The 14,287-nt window shown below is 41.2% G+C and overlaps 1 protein-coding gene and 3 non-coding genes across 6 annotated transcripts; all 4 read right to left on the bottom strand.

Moving 5' to 3' along the window:
• Window positions 1-1,015: 1,015 nt before the first annotated feature.
• LOC149317962 (eukaryotic initiation factor 4A-II-like) lies at window positions 1,016-13,039 on the bottom strand. Of its 3 annotated transcripts, none has more exons than XR_016279950.1 (12): window positions 12,936-13,039; window positions 8,923-8,965; window positions 8,706-8,838; window positions 8,328-8,467; window positions 6,607-6,775; window positions 6,012-6,121; window positions 5,634-5,777; window positions 5,158-5,295; window positions 3,492-3,581; window positions 3,186-3,265; window positions 2,483-2,584; window positions 1,741-1,830 (listed from the first exon to the last, which is right to left on the bottom strand). XR_016279950.1 is itself a non-coding variant. In XM_089508743.1 (11 exons), exons 1-11 carry the CDS (start codon window positions 12,962-12,964, stop codon window positions 1,686-1,688), a joined length of 1,221 nt encoding a protein of 406 aa, XP_089364869.1. In that variant the 5' UTR covers window positions 12,965-13,039; the 3' UTR covers window positions 1,016-1,685. The 3 variants fall into 3 exon arrangements, 1 of the variants encoding a protein (XP_089364869.1); XR_016279951.1 differs by having other exon boundaries at window positions 2,487-2,584; XM_089508743.1 differs by lacking the exon at window positions 2,483-2,584 and having other exon boundaries at window positions 1,016-1,830.
• On the bottom strand, window positions 5,425-5,604 carry LOC149317965 (small nucleolar RNA SNORA81). The gene has a single exon (XR_016280309.1). It is a non-coding gene; the product is annotated as a small nucleolar RNA SNORA81 (small nucleolar RNA).
• Window positions 5,845-5,972, bottom strand: LOC149317964 (small nucleolar RNA SNORA63). Its single transcript, XR_016280308.1, has one exon. It is a non-coding gene; the product is annotated as a small nucleolar RNA SNORA63 (small nucleolar RNA).
• On the bottom strand, window positions 8,538-8,608 carry LOC149317963 (small nucleolar RNA SNORD2). Its single transcript, XR_016280338.1, has one exon. It is a non-coding gene; the product is annotated as a small nucleolar RNA SNORD2 (small nucleolar RNA).
• Window positions 13,040-14,287: the final 1,248 nt, after the last annotated feature.

Raw genomic sequence — 14,287 nt, 5'->3', positions numbered from 1 at the left:
ACATTCATGGACATTTTATACAGATCTCCTTCCCCAGGCAGACTCAAAGTGCCCTCTTTGCCTTTTTCTTCCCCCTCCAGGGCAGAAAAAGTTTGAGAAGCAATGGAATTGCATCTAGCCTCCCAGTTTGAGAATGTTAGATTTCTGCATTCCTCTTTCCCCCTCCTCCCTCTCTCTCATCAAACTAACCATGTAACCCATGTTCTAACCATGTTTGTGACTGACAAAGTATTTTCAATTGAGCAATTGAGCTTCCTGCTCTCTCAACTAGTATTTATCTTACCTAGCTAGATTAGGATATAGTTTCTATGTAAATATAAATTAAAACCATTAGTGAACTTTTGTTTTAAACTACAAGCTACCTGCTTGTTTTTTTGGACTCTGTCTCAGTTCTTAGGGAAGCAGTTAGACAAAGAACCATCCTCTGCTAGTCTGCTAATTTATAGCTAGACACCAATAGACTTGGCTTTGTCATATTTGATATTTAAGTATTTGCTTCCTTAGCAAAGGCCAAAGCCTTAGGAAACTTACGCTACAGAGAACCACTGGTCTAGAGAAAACACACAAACCAGCAGTTTAGAGGTATATGGAATAGCTGTGAGCCATAATATTTCACGCTTATCTAAAGGGTACCATAGCAGTTGTTGAGGGCTAAATCCACTTGTTACTCCTGCTTGGGAATGTCTCAGAACAAGTAATCAGTCTTGTTAATATATTGGATCCACAAAATCACCCTTAAGGTTTTGTTTTTCCAACCTCTGAGTCAGTGGGGTAGTAGTTTGAATATTGCACCATGAATCTGGAAGAAACCTGTGGAAAGCCACTGAGTGACCTTGGGCAAGTCATACTTTCCAGTCTCAGAGGAAAACAATGGCAAACCACCTCTGAAGAAATGTTGAAAACCCTGTGACAAAGTCACCAAAAGTCAGAAATGACTTGATAGGACACAACAACTTCCAACCTAGGTTCCAGGATTGTGTTTAAGGCACTAATATCCCAAGAAGCATCCACCCAGTGAAGTGAATATATAAGTATTTTATTGAACATTCAAACTTCATTAAGACATGTGCAATATGGCAATTTTAATGGGTTTCACCCTAACTAAGACAACAGTAATGATTGCTTGCTGGGGTTTAGCAACAGGGTCCAGATCACACTTAACACTAATTAAATACTTTATTCAATAAATACATACCAAACAAAAAATGCATTTCCAATGCTCTTATAAAAGTTTAGTAATTTTGAAAGGCCTTTCCAATGTAGTCTAATATAGAACTATAACATACAATAAAGGTAAATATGCCATTTTAACATAATTGGCTGATTTTATACAGCACTTATACCTTTTAGTCCATAAGTAAATTATTAAATGATAAAGAACATCTAGCACTACCACTTCTACAGAACTAGGAAATAAATTTCTAATAAAGAAAAAATTTACAGACCCCATGACTTTCCACCCAACCCCAACAGTCTAAACCCTAAAGAGGAGAAAGCCAAAGGCTCTCCCCACAAAAGCTCACGACAAAATGTCGCTTCGCTTATCAAAAATCTGTATTTCTGATCCGTAATGAGCATTGAGACAAGATTCAATGTATCCCCCAAGAAAGAAGCACAATGCACGTTGTGGATCGCCTAGTCAGCAACAGCGAGCACTGCATTCCAAAAACATCTCATCCCAGGGATTAAATGAGGTCAGCCACATTCATTGGCATTTCCTCCACTGTAGTATTGTAGAAAGTCTCAATATCCCGAAGGATCCTCTTGTCCTCCTCTGTGACAAAGTTTATAGCCACACCTTTCCTGCCAAAACGACCACCGCGGCCAATCCTGCACAAAACAGAAAAGATTGTGAAGAACCATCTTTTTTAAAATGAAAAAAATACCTGTTCTTGGGAGATCAGAAATCATTATTAGCATCTACCTCATTAATTTCGGGATCACAACCCTGTGTTAAGAGTAGTAATTCAACTTTGCTGAATACATATACAAAAATTTTATTTGCCAGCTTTGAAATACAGAGATATCCTGATTTATCAAAAACAATGCTATATTCTGATGCCACAGACAAGCCATCATTACACTTGGCTTGTCTTGCAACTGGAGAGGTACCCACTCACCCACCCCCAGATCCTGCTTTCTGGAGACCAAAAGCAACAAGTCCTTATTTCACATCACCCCCTTTGAACATGGACAGAGCTTGATGTCAGCCTGCAAATTACCAAACTTATTTTACCAAACAGATTACTCCAAATCAAATTCCTTAAAGGGAAGACCAAACATTTGATTTCAGAGATATACACTTGTTGTCAGTGGGAAAACTTAAACATTTTGGCAGACCAGACAACTTGATTTTATGGAGCAATTTACAGGGCACACAAGAGTTGACAAACCCATAAAACTTCTGCCACCACTTGGCCAAAGAGCTTTTAAGACAAACATAGCTCACAACAATCATTACAGAAGAAAAGTATATAAATACCAACTCGCTCTTTATTCAAACAGTGTGCCGCTTACGAATCCACGTCCTAAATTACGCCGTCGTTTCTGAGCACCATCTGGTCATCAACTGGGCTAGCGACTCCTGTATTTTTTTACATCAAGTAATAAGGTACAATTTACTTCATTTAGGGAAAAAACCACTAATATAGAAAACAGCTTAGGGAGATAAATTGAAAGTTCTACTAGAAGATACCAGAGAAAGAATCCCACTGTAGGAGGAATCAAAAAGCAGCAGTGAAGGCACAAAGAAACATCCAACAAAGCAACAGTAATCAAGCTGAGAGAGGCTAATATTTTATTCTAATATGGAAAACTAATAGCCAACTTTGCAGGAAACAAACCTCCAAAAGTCCTTTCCTAACCACGATATGCACAAAGTAAAATCTTTGAAGAACCTTTGCAAACCAGACAACACGTGCCACAGAACATTAGTTCGCCAGCTCTGAAGCTGTCTTGGTGGCCACTCATTGATGAGGTTCTCATACAACTAAGTTTTCCCACTGTTTTGTTTCACTGGCTTATCAAAAAGCTCTGCCCCTCCCATCTTCACTTTGCATATACCACACACACACTCACTCTCTCACACACAAGTTAGTACAATGCAAGAAAAGGAAGGCAAGTTGGAGGGCGTGCAGATTCTGAAGAAACTTCAGAGTGGAAATCCAAGTGAAAATTCAACTAACCTGTGAATATAGTTTTCACGATTGGTCGGCAAGTCATAATTTATAACTAATGATACTTGCTGCACGTCAATGCCACGAGCCTGTAAACAAAGACAGCAGATTAAACAAGAAACTTCACTCTGGTACAGCCTGCATGTTTTGTTGACCATGTTATAGTGATGAACTACAACAATCTGAGTCCACAGTGGAGCACGGTCTTTATTCTTCCAAGAGCTTCAATCAGCTCAGGTTACAAGAATCTGAACCAAATAGAACAGCTTTGGACTGGATATGGATGTATGAAAAAGAGCATCTAAGAGTACTTACCAACAAGTCAGTAGTGATCAAGACACGGCTTGATCCAGATCTAAACTCTCTCATGATGACATCTCGCTCCTTCTGGTCCATGTCACCATGCTGTATGGATAAAAAAATATACCTTAACTGATTATTTATTTATTTATTATTTTATTTATAGAATCAGAGTTGGAAGAGACCACAAGGGCCATCCAATCCAACCCCCCCCCCCCGCCATGCAGGAACTCTCCCCAACAGACGGCCGTCCAGCCTCTGTTTAAAGACCTCCAAGGAGGGAGACTCTACTACACTCCAAGGGAGTGTATTCCACTGTCAAACAGCCCTTACTGTCAGGAAGTTCTTCCTAATGTTGAGGCGGAATCTCTTTTCCTGTAGCTTGCATCCACTGTTCCGGGTCCTATCTCTGGAGCAGCAGAAAACAAGCTTGCTCCTTCCTCAATATGACATCCCTTCAAATATTTGAACAGGGCTATCATATCACCTCTTAACCTTCTCTTCTCCAGGCTAAACATCCCCAGCTCCCTAAGTCGTTCCTCATAGGACATGGTTTCCAGACCCTTCACATTTTAGTCACCCTCCTTTGGACACGCTCCAGTTTCTCAATGTCCTTTTTGAATTGTGGTGCCCACAACTGGACACAATATTCCAAGTGGGGGTGACCAAAGCAGAATAAATACAGTGGCACTATTACTTCCCTTGATCTAGACACTATCCTGCCTTTCTCCTGATTTAAGGTGGCTTATCAATTAAAAAATATATATAGAAATATGAAACAATATAAAAATGTTTTTGAAAATATAGATACAGTATTTAAAAAACAATTTATAAATGTAAATAAAAATAACAAATCCTAATTTTTTTTAAACCTGAGATTAGTTTTCAAGAAAATCTTTAGGTCCTCCAGTGCGATTCTATGGTCAATTTCAATCAGAAGTAGAGCACAGAATCTCTTGAGGGCCTAGAGGGAATTATCAAATCCACAAAAGGGAAACCAGCGAACAGGAGTGATGACTGTATATAAACCTTAAAATCTGAATTGCACAGCATTTAAAAGCCCAACCTGCATCAGTCTGAAAAAGCCTCATAGCACACACATTATTTTAAAAAAGGAGCAGGGATCATCCTGGCCTCTCAAAGGAGAGTGTTCCACAATCTGGGAACAGCCATGGAGAAGGGCCTCTCCAGATGATCTTATGAGCTACAATGGGCTCAGAAAGGAAGGTAGTCTTTCAAATAACCTGGATCCAAGTCATGAAAAGGATTTACAAGTCAAAACCAGTACTGAGAATTGTGCCCAGAAACAGACCAGATCTTTTTTTAACTGATCACATGTTTTACTGAAGTATTCCTCCAATAACGTAGGCATTTACTGTGGTTAACATTTTACCGCATCTGCAAACAGACATGTTGTGACGTAACACAAAACCTGGGGACTAGAATCACTACTTCCAAATATTTTGCTTTCTAATTTTAATCATGCAACACAAGAGTTTGAAAAAACATGTTTCAACCGATATACTTGTAATGTCATTTTGCAGTTTTTGAATCCTTGTTTGTGGAAGGTCTCAACAAAACATATCAATTACAAAACAGGTAAAATTTTAAAAGCTTTTTAGAGTTGCAATGCTAACATGTTTTCACATTAATGTGCAATGTATTTTCAATCAACACCTACCAGAGCAGAGACTGTGAAGTCCCTTGCATGCATTTTCTCTGTAAGCCAGTCTACTTTCCTCCTTGTGTTAAGGAAAATAACAGCCTGCGTAATGGTCAAAGTTTCATACAAATCGCAGAGAGTATCCAACTTCCATTCCTGTGAAGTTAACACATTTATCATAAGTACACAAATAAAATAGTACAAAATAATTTAGGAAACCACCAACAATGTCTATGATGAATTTATCAGCTAAACTGTAACCTAATGCCAAATTCCTAGATACTGTAGTGTTGCACCAAGTCTCTAGACCAGGACACTGGACATTAAGAAAGAGGTCCACCCTTGTCTTTTACTGATCCAGTGCGTTTACTTTTCTTCCTGTGTGTACCATGCTAGCATTACTACAGAAGACAAGGCACAAACCCTAAATTCTGTAGTTTTAGCACAGTGCTTGTACAAGAAGTGCTTTCTAGATTATTCAACCTCTTTCTCACCTCTCTCTCCACATTAATGTAGAATTGCTTGATACCCTCCAGGGTCAATTCCTCTTTCTTCACTAGAATACGAATGGGATCTCGCATGAATTTTTTGGTCACTTCCAACACATCCATGGGCATAGTAGCAGACAGCAATACAACCTAGAACAAGAAACTCCATTGAACTATTTAATCTGAAACTGCTCAGACACTAGCCATCAAAATGCTAATGTATGAAACCAAGCGTCCTCGTCTGCCGTGGAATCAAAACAGGCAAGGATAGGGGAAACAATTTTGCTTTGTGCAGGGGGAACGACAATGCAGCACTTCACTGCTACATTGTAACTTTACCTGCATTGCTAAACTGGTCAATCTTGATATTAAGTCTGACTTTACCTGAATGTTTGTGCTTAACTTCTGAAAAATCTCATAGATCTGATCTTTAAACCCTCGGCTCAACATTTCATCTGCTTCATCCAGGACAAACATTTTGATCCATTTAGGTGCTATAAGAAAAGGAAATATTTTGGTAATCTGATTTCTTGAGAACAGGAAAATCCAGTGCAATCAAATGCTAAGCTGCCAGCTAATCTATCTTGCAGGCCTTGTATACAATGCTATAGTATACTATACTATTCTTGAGATCTTATTTTTAAACTAAGTTTTCACAACTTGCCCCCTGCCCAATTTTTTTTTAAAAATAAGTCTTTATTGAAATTATACAACCAAATAAAATCCCAATATTAGTCTCTTACATTGTTTTGTTTTCTTCCTTACAATGATTCCCCCCCACCTAACTACTAAATATCGGTTATGACTGATATATCGCTGATAGCACTACATATTTGTGAACCCCTATTTTTTTGGCAATATTTACATTGTTACTGACACCGCGCATCTAGATGCATTATATTCATAGATAAAGACCATGATATATGCACACTACGTCACTGCCCCATTTTTTTAGCTAGTCCGATACTTCATTACTTACACAGATAACGCCTGTTTAACATGTCAAATACACGTCCTGGAGTTCCCACCACGATGTGTGGTGCCTCTGCTTGCAATTTCTGCATCTCATTACGAACATTTGTTCCACCAATGCAAGCATGGCAAGTGGCACCCATATAATCACCAAGAGCCAGAATAACCTTTTGGATCTGAAACAATAAATTCGATTAAAATTGTATCAATGGAGCTTCCAATGCCACTTTCATTACAAGCAGGTTCCTAGTAATTATCCTCCATGTAACTCACATATGATGACCTATGTACAGGCCGCTGGGTAGTTCCTAATTACAAATGCATTTTGAATAGGAAATTAAGAACATTTGAAGTGGAAAGTGCTCTCAAATTCAGGTAGTTTTCCATTACAGGCAAAGTTTCTGGTAGCTTTCCATCAAAACATACCTCTTCCGGCAAGCATACCCTCCTGATCTTTTATAGATTCAACAAGTTCGCTACCTCCTGATTAGGAGTCTACCTCAGGCTGTGATAAATGTTTACATTGTACCAATTGTTTTTAGATGAGATATGTTTTATATTGTGATTTTAAATAACTGTTATTAGTATCATTGTGTTTGTATAATTCTGTTGTAATCTCGCCTCGATCCATCGGGAGAGGTGGGACAATATAAATAAAACTTATTATTATTATTAAAAGCCTAATTTTATTTTGCATGGGAATGCATGAGAATTCACATCAACTAAGTACCAATGGTCTTGCTGCCGCATCAGAAGAAAGGCTAAAGCACTGAATTGTCTTTTGAAGGTACCTGGGCAGAGTAGGCCTTTTAGTAATGAAAAGTTATTCACAGATACGTATACTGGTTCTATCCCTGTTACATAATGAAACAGCCTGCAGTGCAGAGTAAGAAATGGAAATGGCCAGGCATGGAAATCCATTTACTTCCTCAGAACAGATACTGCAATGCTGCATTTGAAACACTTATAGATCACTCTGACACACTTCTACATTAAAAGCTTATACATACTGATGCCCGGACATAAATCTCATTTCCAGTGTGCTGCTTTATATTTGATGAAAATTATACAGACGTCAAAGCCCCACTTTGGCCACCCTAGTTGTTTAATGTGCCAGCTAACTGTCTGGAGTCTGGTAATTTCTCCACTACTTGTCTCTTAATGAAATTTATTACTTTTTGGCACCAAATAAGAAGGCATGAGAATTCCAAAAGTGAATCTCCCCAAGACTGTTAAGGTGACCTATACATCACAATATTCCTATAAATGTTAATGAACACATTTAGTATGCAAAATGCTGCTCAATACAGAACAGATTGAAGCACACGTAATAGATTACATACACACACAGCATAAACTCATTAACTGGTCACATGCACACTGCAGTTTCATGTTGCACAATTGCATGCATTTTGAATGCCTAAACATGACTTGTTTTTTTCTCAATTTATATTGATTTAAGTTTCAGTAAGTATTCTGGACATGCCCTATCATCAGTCCTACACAGCTGCAATCCCTTTTCAGTCCAGAACCACTGGCCTATCATCACATGGAACATTTCCCATGTATTTAAAGGAGAAATGGTAGTGTGGCAGAGGCTTGTTCTCCGTATTTGCCACTCGGAGTTAAAAGCCATTACAGATCTGCCAAGAATATTAACTGTCCCACAGTTGTGAAACCTGAAACCCATGCAACATGTAAGCAGCTTTTAAACTACACTATCAATACCTGTTGTGCCAGTTCTCTGGTAGGGGCCAATACTAAAGCTTGAGTCTCCTTGAGATCAATCTCCAACTGTTGCAGGATGGAAATAGCAAATGTGGCTGTCTTGCCAGTACCTGACTGAGCTTGAGCAATCACATCATACCCTAAAAAGAGGATAGATATTTACTGCTCCCATACAACACAAGGATTCAATTTAACTTTCAATTCCTTTACAAGTGATCAGCAGTTATATATTTTCTACATTTCAGGTCAGTCCCGAAAGATGGTATACCATCATCTCACTTTTCAAGGAAAGGTGCCTTTTACACCCACCACAATGCAAAGAACTCAAACCACTAAGTATTTTGCTAATACTTATTATTCGCTATTACACTTGCTTACCTTTGATACACGGAATAATAGCACGCTGCTGAATAGCTGAAGGCTTCTCAAAACCATAAGCATAAATTCCCCTGAGAAGGGATTCTTTTAAATTCATATCATCAAAATTGTCAACGATTTCATTCCAATTGCTCTGCAAGGGGACAATTAAATACATTTTATTTCACGCATCAACGTCTTCTTCATACGCATCTAAAAGGAATGATCAGATACCTACCTCAATGACACCATCGGGGTCCATTCCCTCTGGGCCATGGTCTCTGTTAAATAAAGAAACAAGAGGCTGTCAGCCAGGCAGGATGAACAGTTCTCAGCTTCAGATGGAACACAAAGTGCAGTAAAGACTTATTCCAAAGCACTATCTTGCTAGTTTATGTCACATGAGTGTGTCAACCACAATACTGAACTGATCTCCAAAAACCAATGCTTGATACTATTTAAAAAATCCTGAAACTAAGTATTGCTATTTTAGCAGAATTGGTTACATATTTTTTGCTTTCCAGCTCATTCTAGGATATGTGGCTGTTGCTTTGTCTAAGAATGTAGGTTTAGCAGCCAGTATCTTTACTTCTCTTGTTCATTACCTGCTTGGACTATACTGAAAACTTTAAAACAGGTTTGAGGTGTCATAAGCTTTTTTATTATTTAACAAGAGAACCAAATTTCATTATTCTGGTATTGCCTTACTGGGAACCAGTGAGATGATGGTCACGGAGCTTGTTTCTTGATGAGCAGTTGTCCTCCTTTCAGATCTTTCCTCCATACTATCTCAAGGTAACATGGAGACTGACTCTTAACACTGTTACTATCAATCCTCCTGCATTTTTAAAATTGATTTTTGCCCCACCAGGTCTGGGAAGATTGCACAAAGAACCAAGTGTGATCTTGTTGTCCTAATAAAGATATAACCACAATCTGGACTTCTGAACTTGGGATACACCCTAATCTAAATGGAAACACACTTCAACACCAGCCACAAGACTTACAATGCAGCCTTTGGCCTTTCTCACACTATTGAACACAACTTTCTTAGGTGAAAGTAACATCATCTGCCAAAAGCTTCAAGGCAAAATATATAGCTATACAATCTTCCATGTATATATGTATCTGTATCTTCATACTTATTTTAAATAGTAATGATATTTCATGTGACCTAGAAATTTCATACAGTGTGAACTCAGCATGAATGTAAGTCTACTTGCAACTTTCTATACCAGCCCCCCTTCCCAAGAATGCTGGGAAATGTGTTCAGCTAGAAGGACTATTGAACTTCCCAGAAAGCCTCAAGCAGCGACTTCTACCAAATTAAAAATCCCTGTTCTTACATCCTGGCTCCAAAATGTGAACCAGGCTTCTCCTCAACTATTTGTATCCCTTCACTCATGCATACGTTCTATTCTTAAAGAACTCAAACAAGGAAGGGCGAGAAGATAAACAGTTATGTGCAAGCAAGGGGTACTACAGCAATGCCATGCTGTGGCGTTGTATAAACTTCACTTCTTGTGCATAAAAAAAAATACTTTGGCATAAAAAAGAAAAGGTTCATTCATGCACATTTATTTACCTCACGTATTTCCTGCCTCTCCACTGAGGACAAACTGGAAATGCCTCTCCATCTCTTAGTAACCTTGGGAGTGGACTAAGGCCAAGGAGGGGAAAGACTGGCCCAAGGTCACCCAAGTGAGCTTCTCAGTCAGGAAGGAGCCTCAACTCCAAGCCCTGTCCCCATCCAGTCCTCTAACCATCACTCTCTCTTGGAAGAAAGGATGCTTTTATGCCATGCTCCTAGGAGCACTCCTAACAGGAAAGGGGGGGGGGTCTGGGGTACTTTGGGGCAAGTTTCTGGAGGAACACTGAGGGGTCCCAAGCTCCCCCCCCCCCACTATATCAAGCCCTCCTCTAGCCAATGCGGTGCAGTGATTTGCCTGTTGGCATGTTCTATAAACTGGAAATGACTTGAAGCACAGCCAGAGTGGCTACAGTTCGATTCCCAGCTCAGCCATGGAAACCCACTGGGTGATCTTAGGCAAGTCACACTCTCTCAGCCTCAAGAATTTGGCAATGACAAAATGAATCAATTTTGCCAAAAGAACCCCATGACAGAGTCTCCTTATAGTCAAAAGGCACACAACACACACTCTAGAACAAGGGAAAAATACTTTTTCAGAAGGAGCAACTCCACCTCAAGATACAACACTATCCAAAATCCACAAAAGAGGGATCCCTTTATTCGGCCAACCCAAAGGCACAAAACAGACATGCATTTCTGGTTGTTGCTTTTTGGCTTATGGCAACCTACGGAGGTGAAGCTATCATGGGGTTTTCTTGGCAAGATTTGTTTAGAGGGGGTTGGCCATTGCCGTCTCCTAAGGCTGTTCTAAGGCAGAACAGTTAATAGAGACGTGCCACTAACATTGCTGTTACATGTTCTCAACGTCTGTATATTGTGTCCCCATCCCCAAGCTTTCTTGCCAAGGTTTGCAACTGATTCCCTGAGAGAATGAGACTTCCTCAGGGACACCCAATGAGTGTCTAATGGCAGAGCAGATTTAAAACCTAGTCTCTAAGAGGACTAAACCCTCAAATCGCACCATGCTGGCTCTCCAACAGGGCTAGGTCAAGGTATTCCCCATTGACAAAGTTGTCTAGTTGGGTCCGACCGTATGGGATGGTGCTCATCTCCATTACTAAGCCGAAGAGCCAGCATTGTCAGAGACTACTCTGTGATCATGCGGCCAACATGACTGCACAGAATACCCCTGAATATCCACCTACAATTAGAATTGGAAGAGACCCCAAGGGCCATCCAGTCCAACCCCCGGCCATGCAGGAACTGACTATATGTGTATGTGTAGATGTGACACCTGCGGCAAAGTGCACTGACAGGATAGCTTTGTGCAACACAGCACTGCATGTAATTAGAACAAGTTCATGGCAAAATACTGGGTCCACTGGTATTATCCTGACACCTTTACAAAGGGTGCTATGGAAGAATGATAGAATCATAGGGTTGGAAAAGACCCCAAGGGCCATCCAGTCCAACCCCCTGCCATGCAGGAAACCTCAATCAAAGCACACCCTCAAGATGGCCATCCAGCCTCTGCTTAAAGAAGGAGACTCCACCTCTCTCCAAGGAAGTGTCTTCCACTATCTCCTCTCAATCACTTGGAATATTGTGTCCAGTTCTGGGCACCACAATTCAAATTGTCATATTGAGGAGGGAGCAAGCTTGTTTTCTGCTGCTCCAGAGACTAGGACCCAATGGATGCAAGCTCCAGGAAAAGAGATTCCACCTGAACATTAGGAGGAACCTCCTGACAGTAAGGGCTGTTTGGCTTTGAGTGTGGCAGTCTTCCTCCTTGGAAGCCTTTAAGCAGAGGCTGGAAGGCCGTCTGTTGGGGGTTCTTTGGGAGTTCCTGCATGGCAGCATGGCCCTTCTTGGGGTCTCTAAGCAGCCTATAACTCTGATTCTCGGATTCCCTCCGAGAGTCGTGTTCTCCTTTGGAGATCTTCAAAGAAAGGATGGATGGCCATCTGCCAGGGACGCTTCTATGGATAGCTCCTGCCAGGGGCAGAATGGGGCTGGGCTGGATGGTCCCTTCCAAGTCTACGGGTCTAAAATTCCCTTCCCCGGGCTAAACAGACTCAGTTCCCCAAGGCAGGGAAATGCAGTGTTGGGCAAAGGGGGAAGCGGCAGGCGACGTCTGCGGACTCCCTCCCTCTCTCTCTCCCTGAGATCGGCCCAACTCTCGCGAGAGCTCCTCCCCCAGCGAGGCTCGGGTTGCGCAAGGCGAGGAGGACGCGCCGCTCGACGGCTGACTGACTGACTGACGGCCGGCGAAGGCCGAGCCCCGCCCTCCTCCCCCGAGTGTTAAAAATGGACTCTTCCGAGGCGATCTCCAGAGACAGAGGCTCCCTCGCCGCCCGGAAAAGGGGGAAGGAGCGAGACCTCCCTTCTCAGCTGCGGCAGACAAGGCCGCTTTGGACCCTGCCTTCGGGGCGGAGAAGGGAGACCCTCCTATTCCCTCTTTGCAAATCGTCTCATAAAGCCAGGATGGAACTATCCGCACAGAAGGGAGAGAGAGGGACGCGCGTCGCTTAGGCTTCGAAACGCTTCTCGTGATTATCGCTCTCAAAAGCCCTTTAAGCGGCCAATCCCCCCCTTCAGCCTCGGCCCAGGCTCCTTTACTGCCCCCGCTGAGCCCTGCCTTCCTCCCCCGCCCGCGCTACCTGCTATAGTCCGCGGAGCCGCCTGACATGTTCCAACAGCCGCCGCCGTCCTCAACTGAAAAGGCAGCGCCTCCGCGTCGACCGCCTTTTATAGCCGTTCCCTTCGGCCGGAACTACTTTTTACTCCCTCGGCGGAGGGATATCGAAATAAGAACTAGAAGGGCGGGGGAGACCATGGAAAGGAATATAGCACCCCCTCCCCCCCTTGGAGGCTCGTGTCACTTAAAAGGGGTCCCCTCGCCGCTTCTTGAGGGAGAGGGCCTAAACGTCACAGAGGCACCAGGTCTCCTCTGGAGGACTACTTTGTGCTGTGAGGCGTGGCGGAGGGATATTGCAGCAGTTGAGCACAGGAGGAGGACTGCGTCCCCAGCTTTCCTTCCTCTTCGGCCTTCGCAAACAGGGTTTCCTGGCAGGGGCTGCTGTGCTGAGGAATGGGAGGTGGGCGGGGCCTAGAGGGCGAGGGTATATAAAGGGGGGGTTGAGGCAAAATGGCGGCCATTGCTGACTGAGGGGGCTTCTGAGGTGAAACGGGGAAAGGAAGAAGAAGGGAAAGGAGAGGAATGGGGCCCAGAAGGAGTTGAAATGTGGAAAATATAAATAAGAGGATGTGAAGGAAGTGGGATGGGGAAGCTAGGAACGGTTTAGGATTTGAAAAATTGCAGAATTAGGGAGTAGATTCTTATTATTATTACTATTAAAACAATATAATAATAATACAGATACTACATATACATGGGCACGATGACATATACTCCATTAAACCTCTAATTTAATTAATTACTTAAACTCATTAAACCTCTAATTATACTACATATTACCTACATCCAGTAAACCATTAAACCTCTACTTAATTAAACCCATTAAACCTCTAATTATACTACATACTACTTACACATATAACTAAAACACAAATAACCTACACTTCATTCTCTATCATGTCTTCTTTTCTTTCTTTCTTTCTTTTTTCTAATCATATATATAACTTCATATAAGGTATAAGTATTTTCCCATATTTCTTTACCCAGTATATTTACTCATCAAATATATATATATATATATATATATATATGAGTTGTAATTACAATTCCAAATTTCTAAACCCCACTTAAGTGCTATAATAATAATAATAATAACAATTAATTTACATGCCGCCTCTCCTGCAGGATCAAGGTGGCTTACAATATTAAATAAAATACATTATAAAATACAACAGATGTTAAAATGTATTGTATTACTTCCCTCCCACTAACCATCTTATAATAAAATGTCATAAACAATTTAAACAATTAAAAACTCTAATAGTGCTTTTCCACAATTAATTCAGTCCTATTGTGAAACCTCTTGATGCAGAT

Source organism: Sceloporus occidentalis, unplaced genomic scaffold, assembly GCF_023333645.1.
Source record: "Sceloporus occidentalis isolate IW3139 unplaced genomic scaffold, rSceOcc1.0.p SCAF_2, whole genome shotgun sequence".
NCBI classification, from domain to species: Eukaryota; Metazoa; Chordata; class Lepidosauria; order Squamata; family Phrynosomatidae; genus Sceloporus; species Sceloporus occidentalis.
Note: the sequence above shows the minus strand (reverse complement) of the source record. Positions and strands in the feature narration are given on the sequence as shown.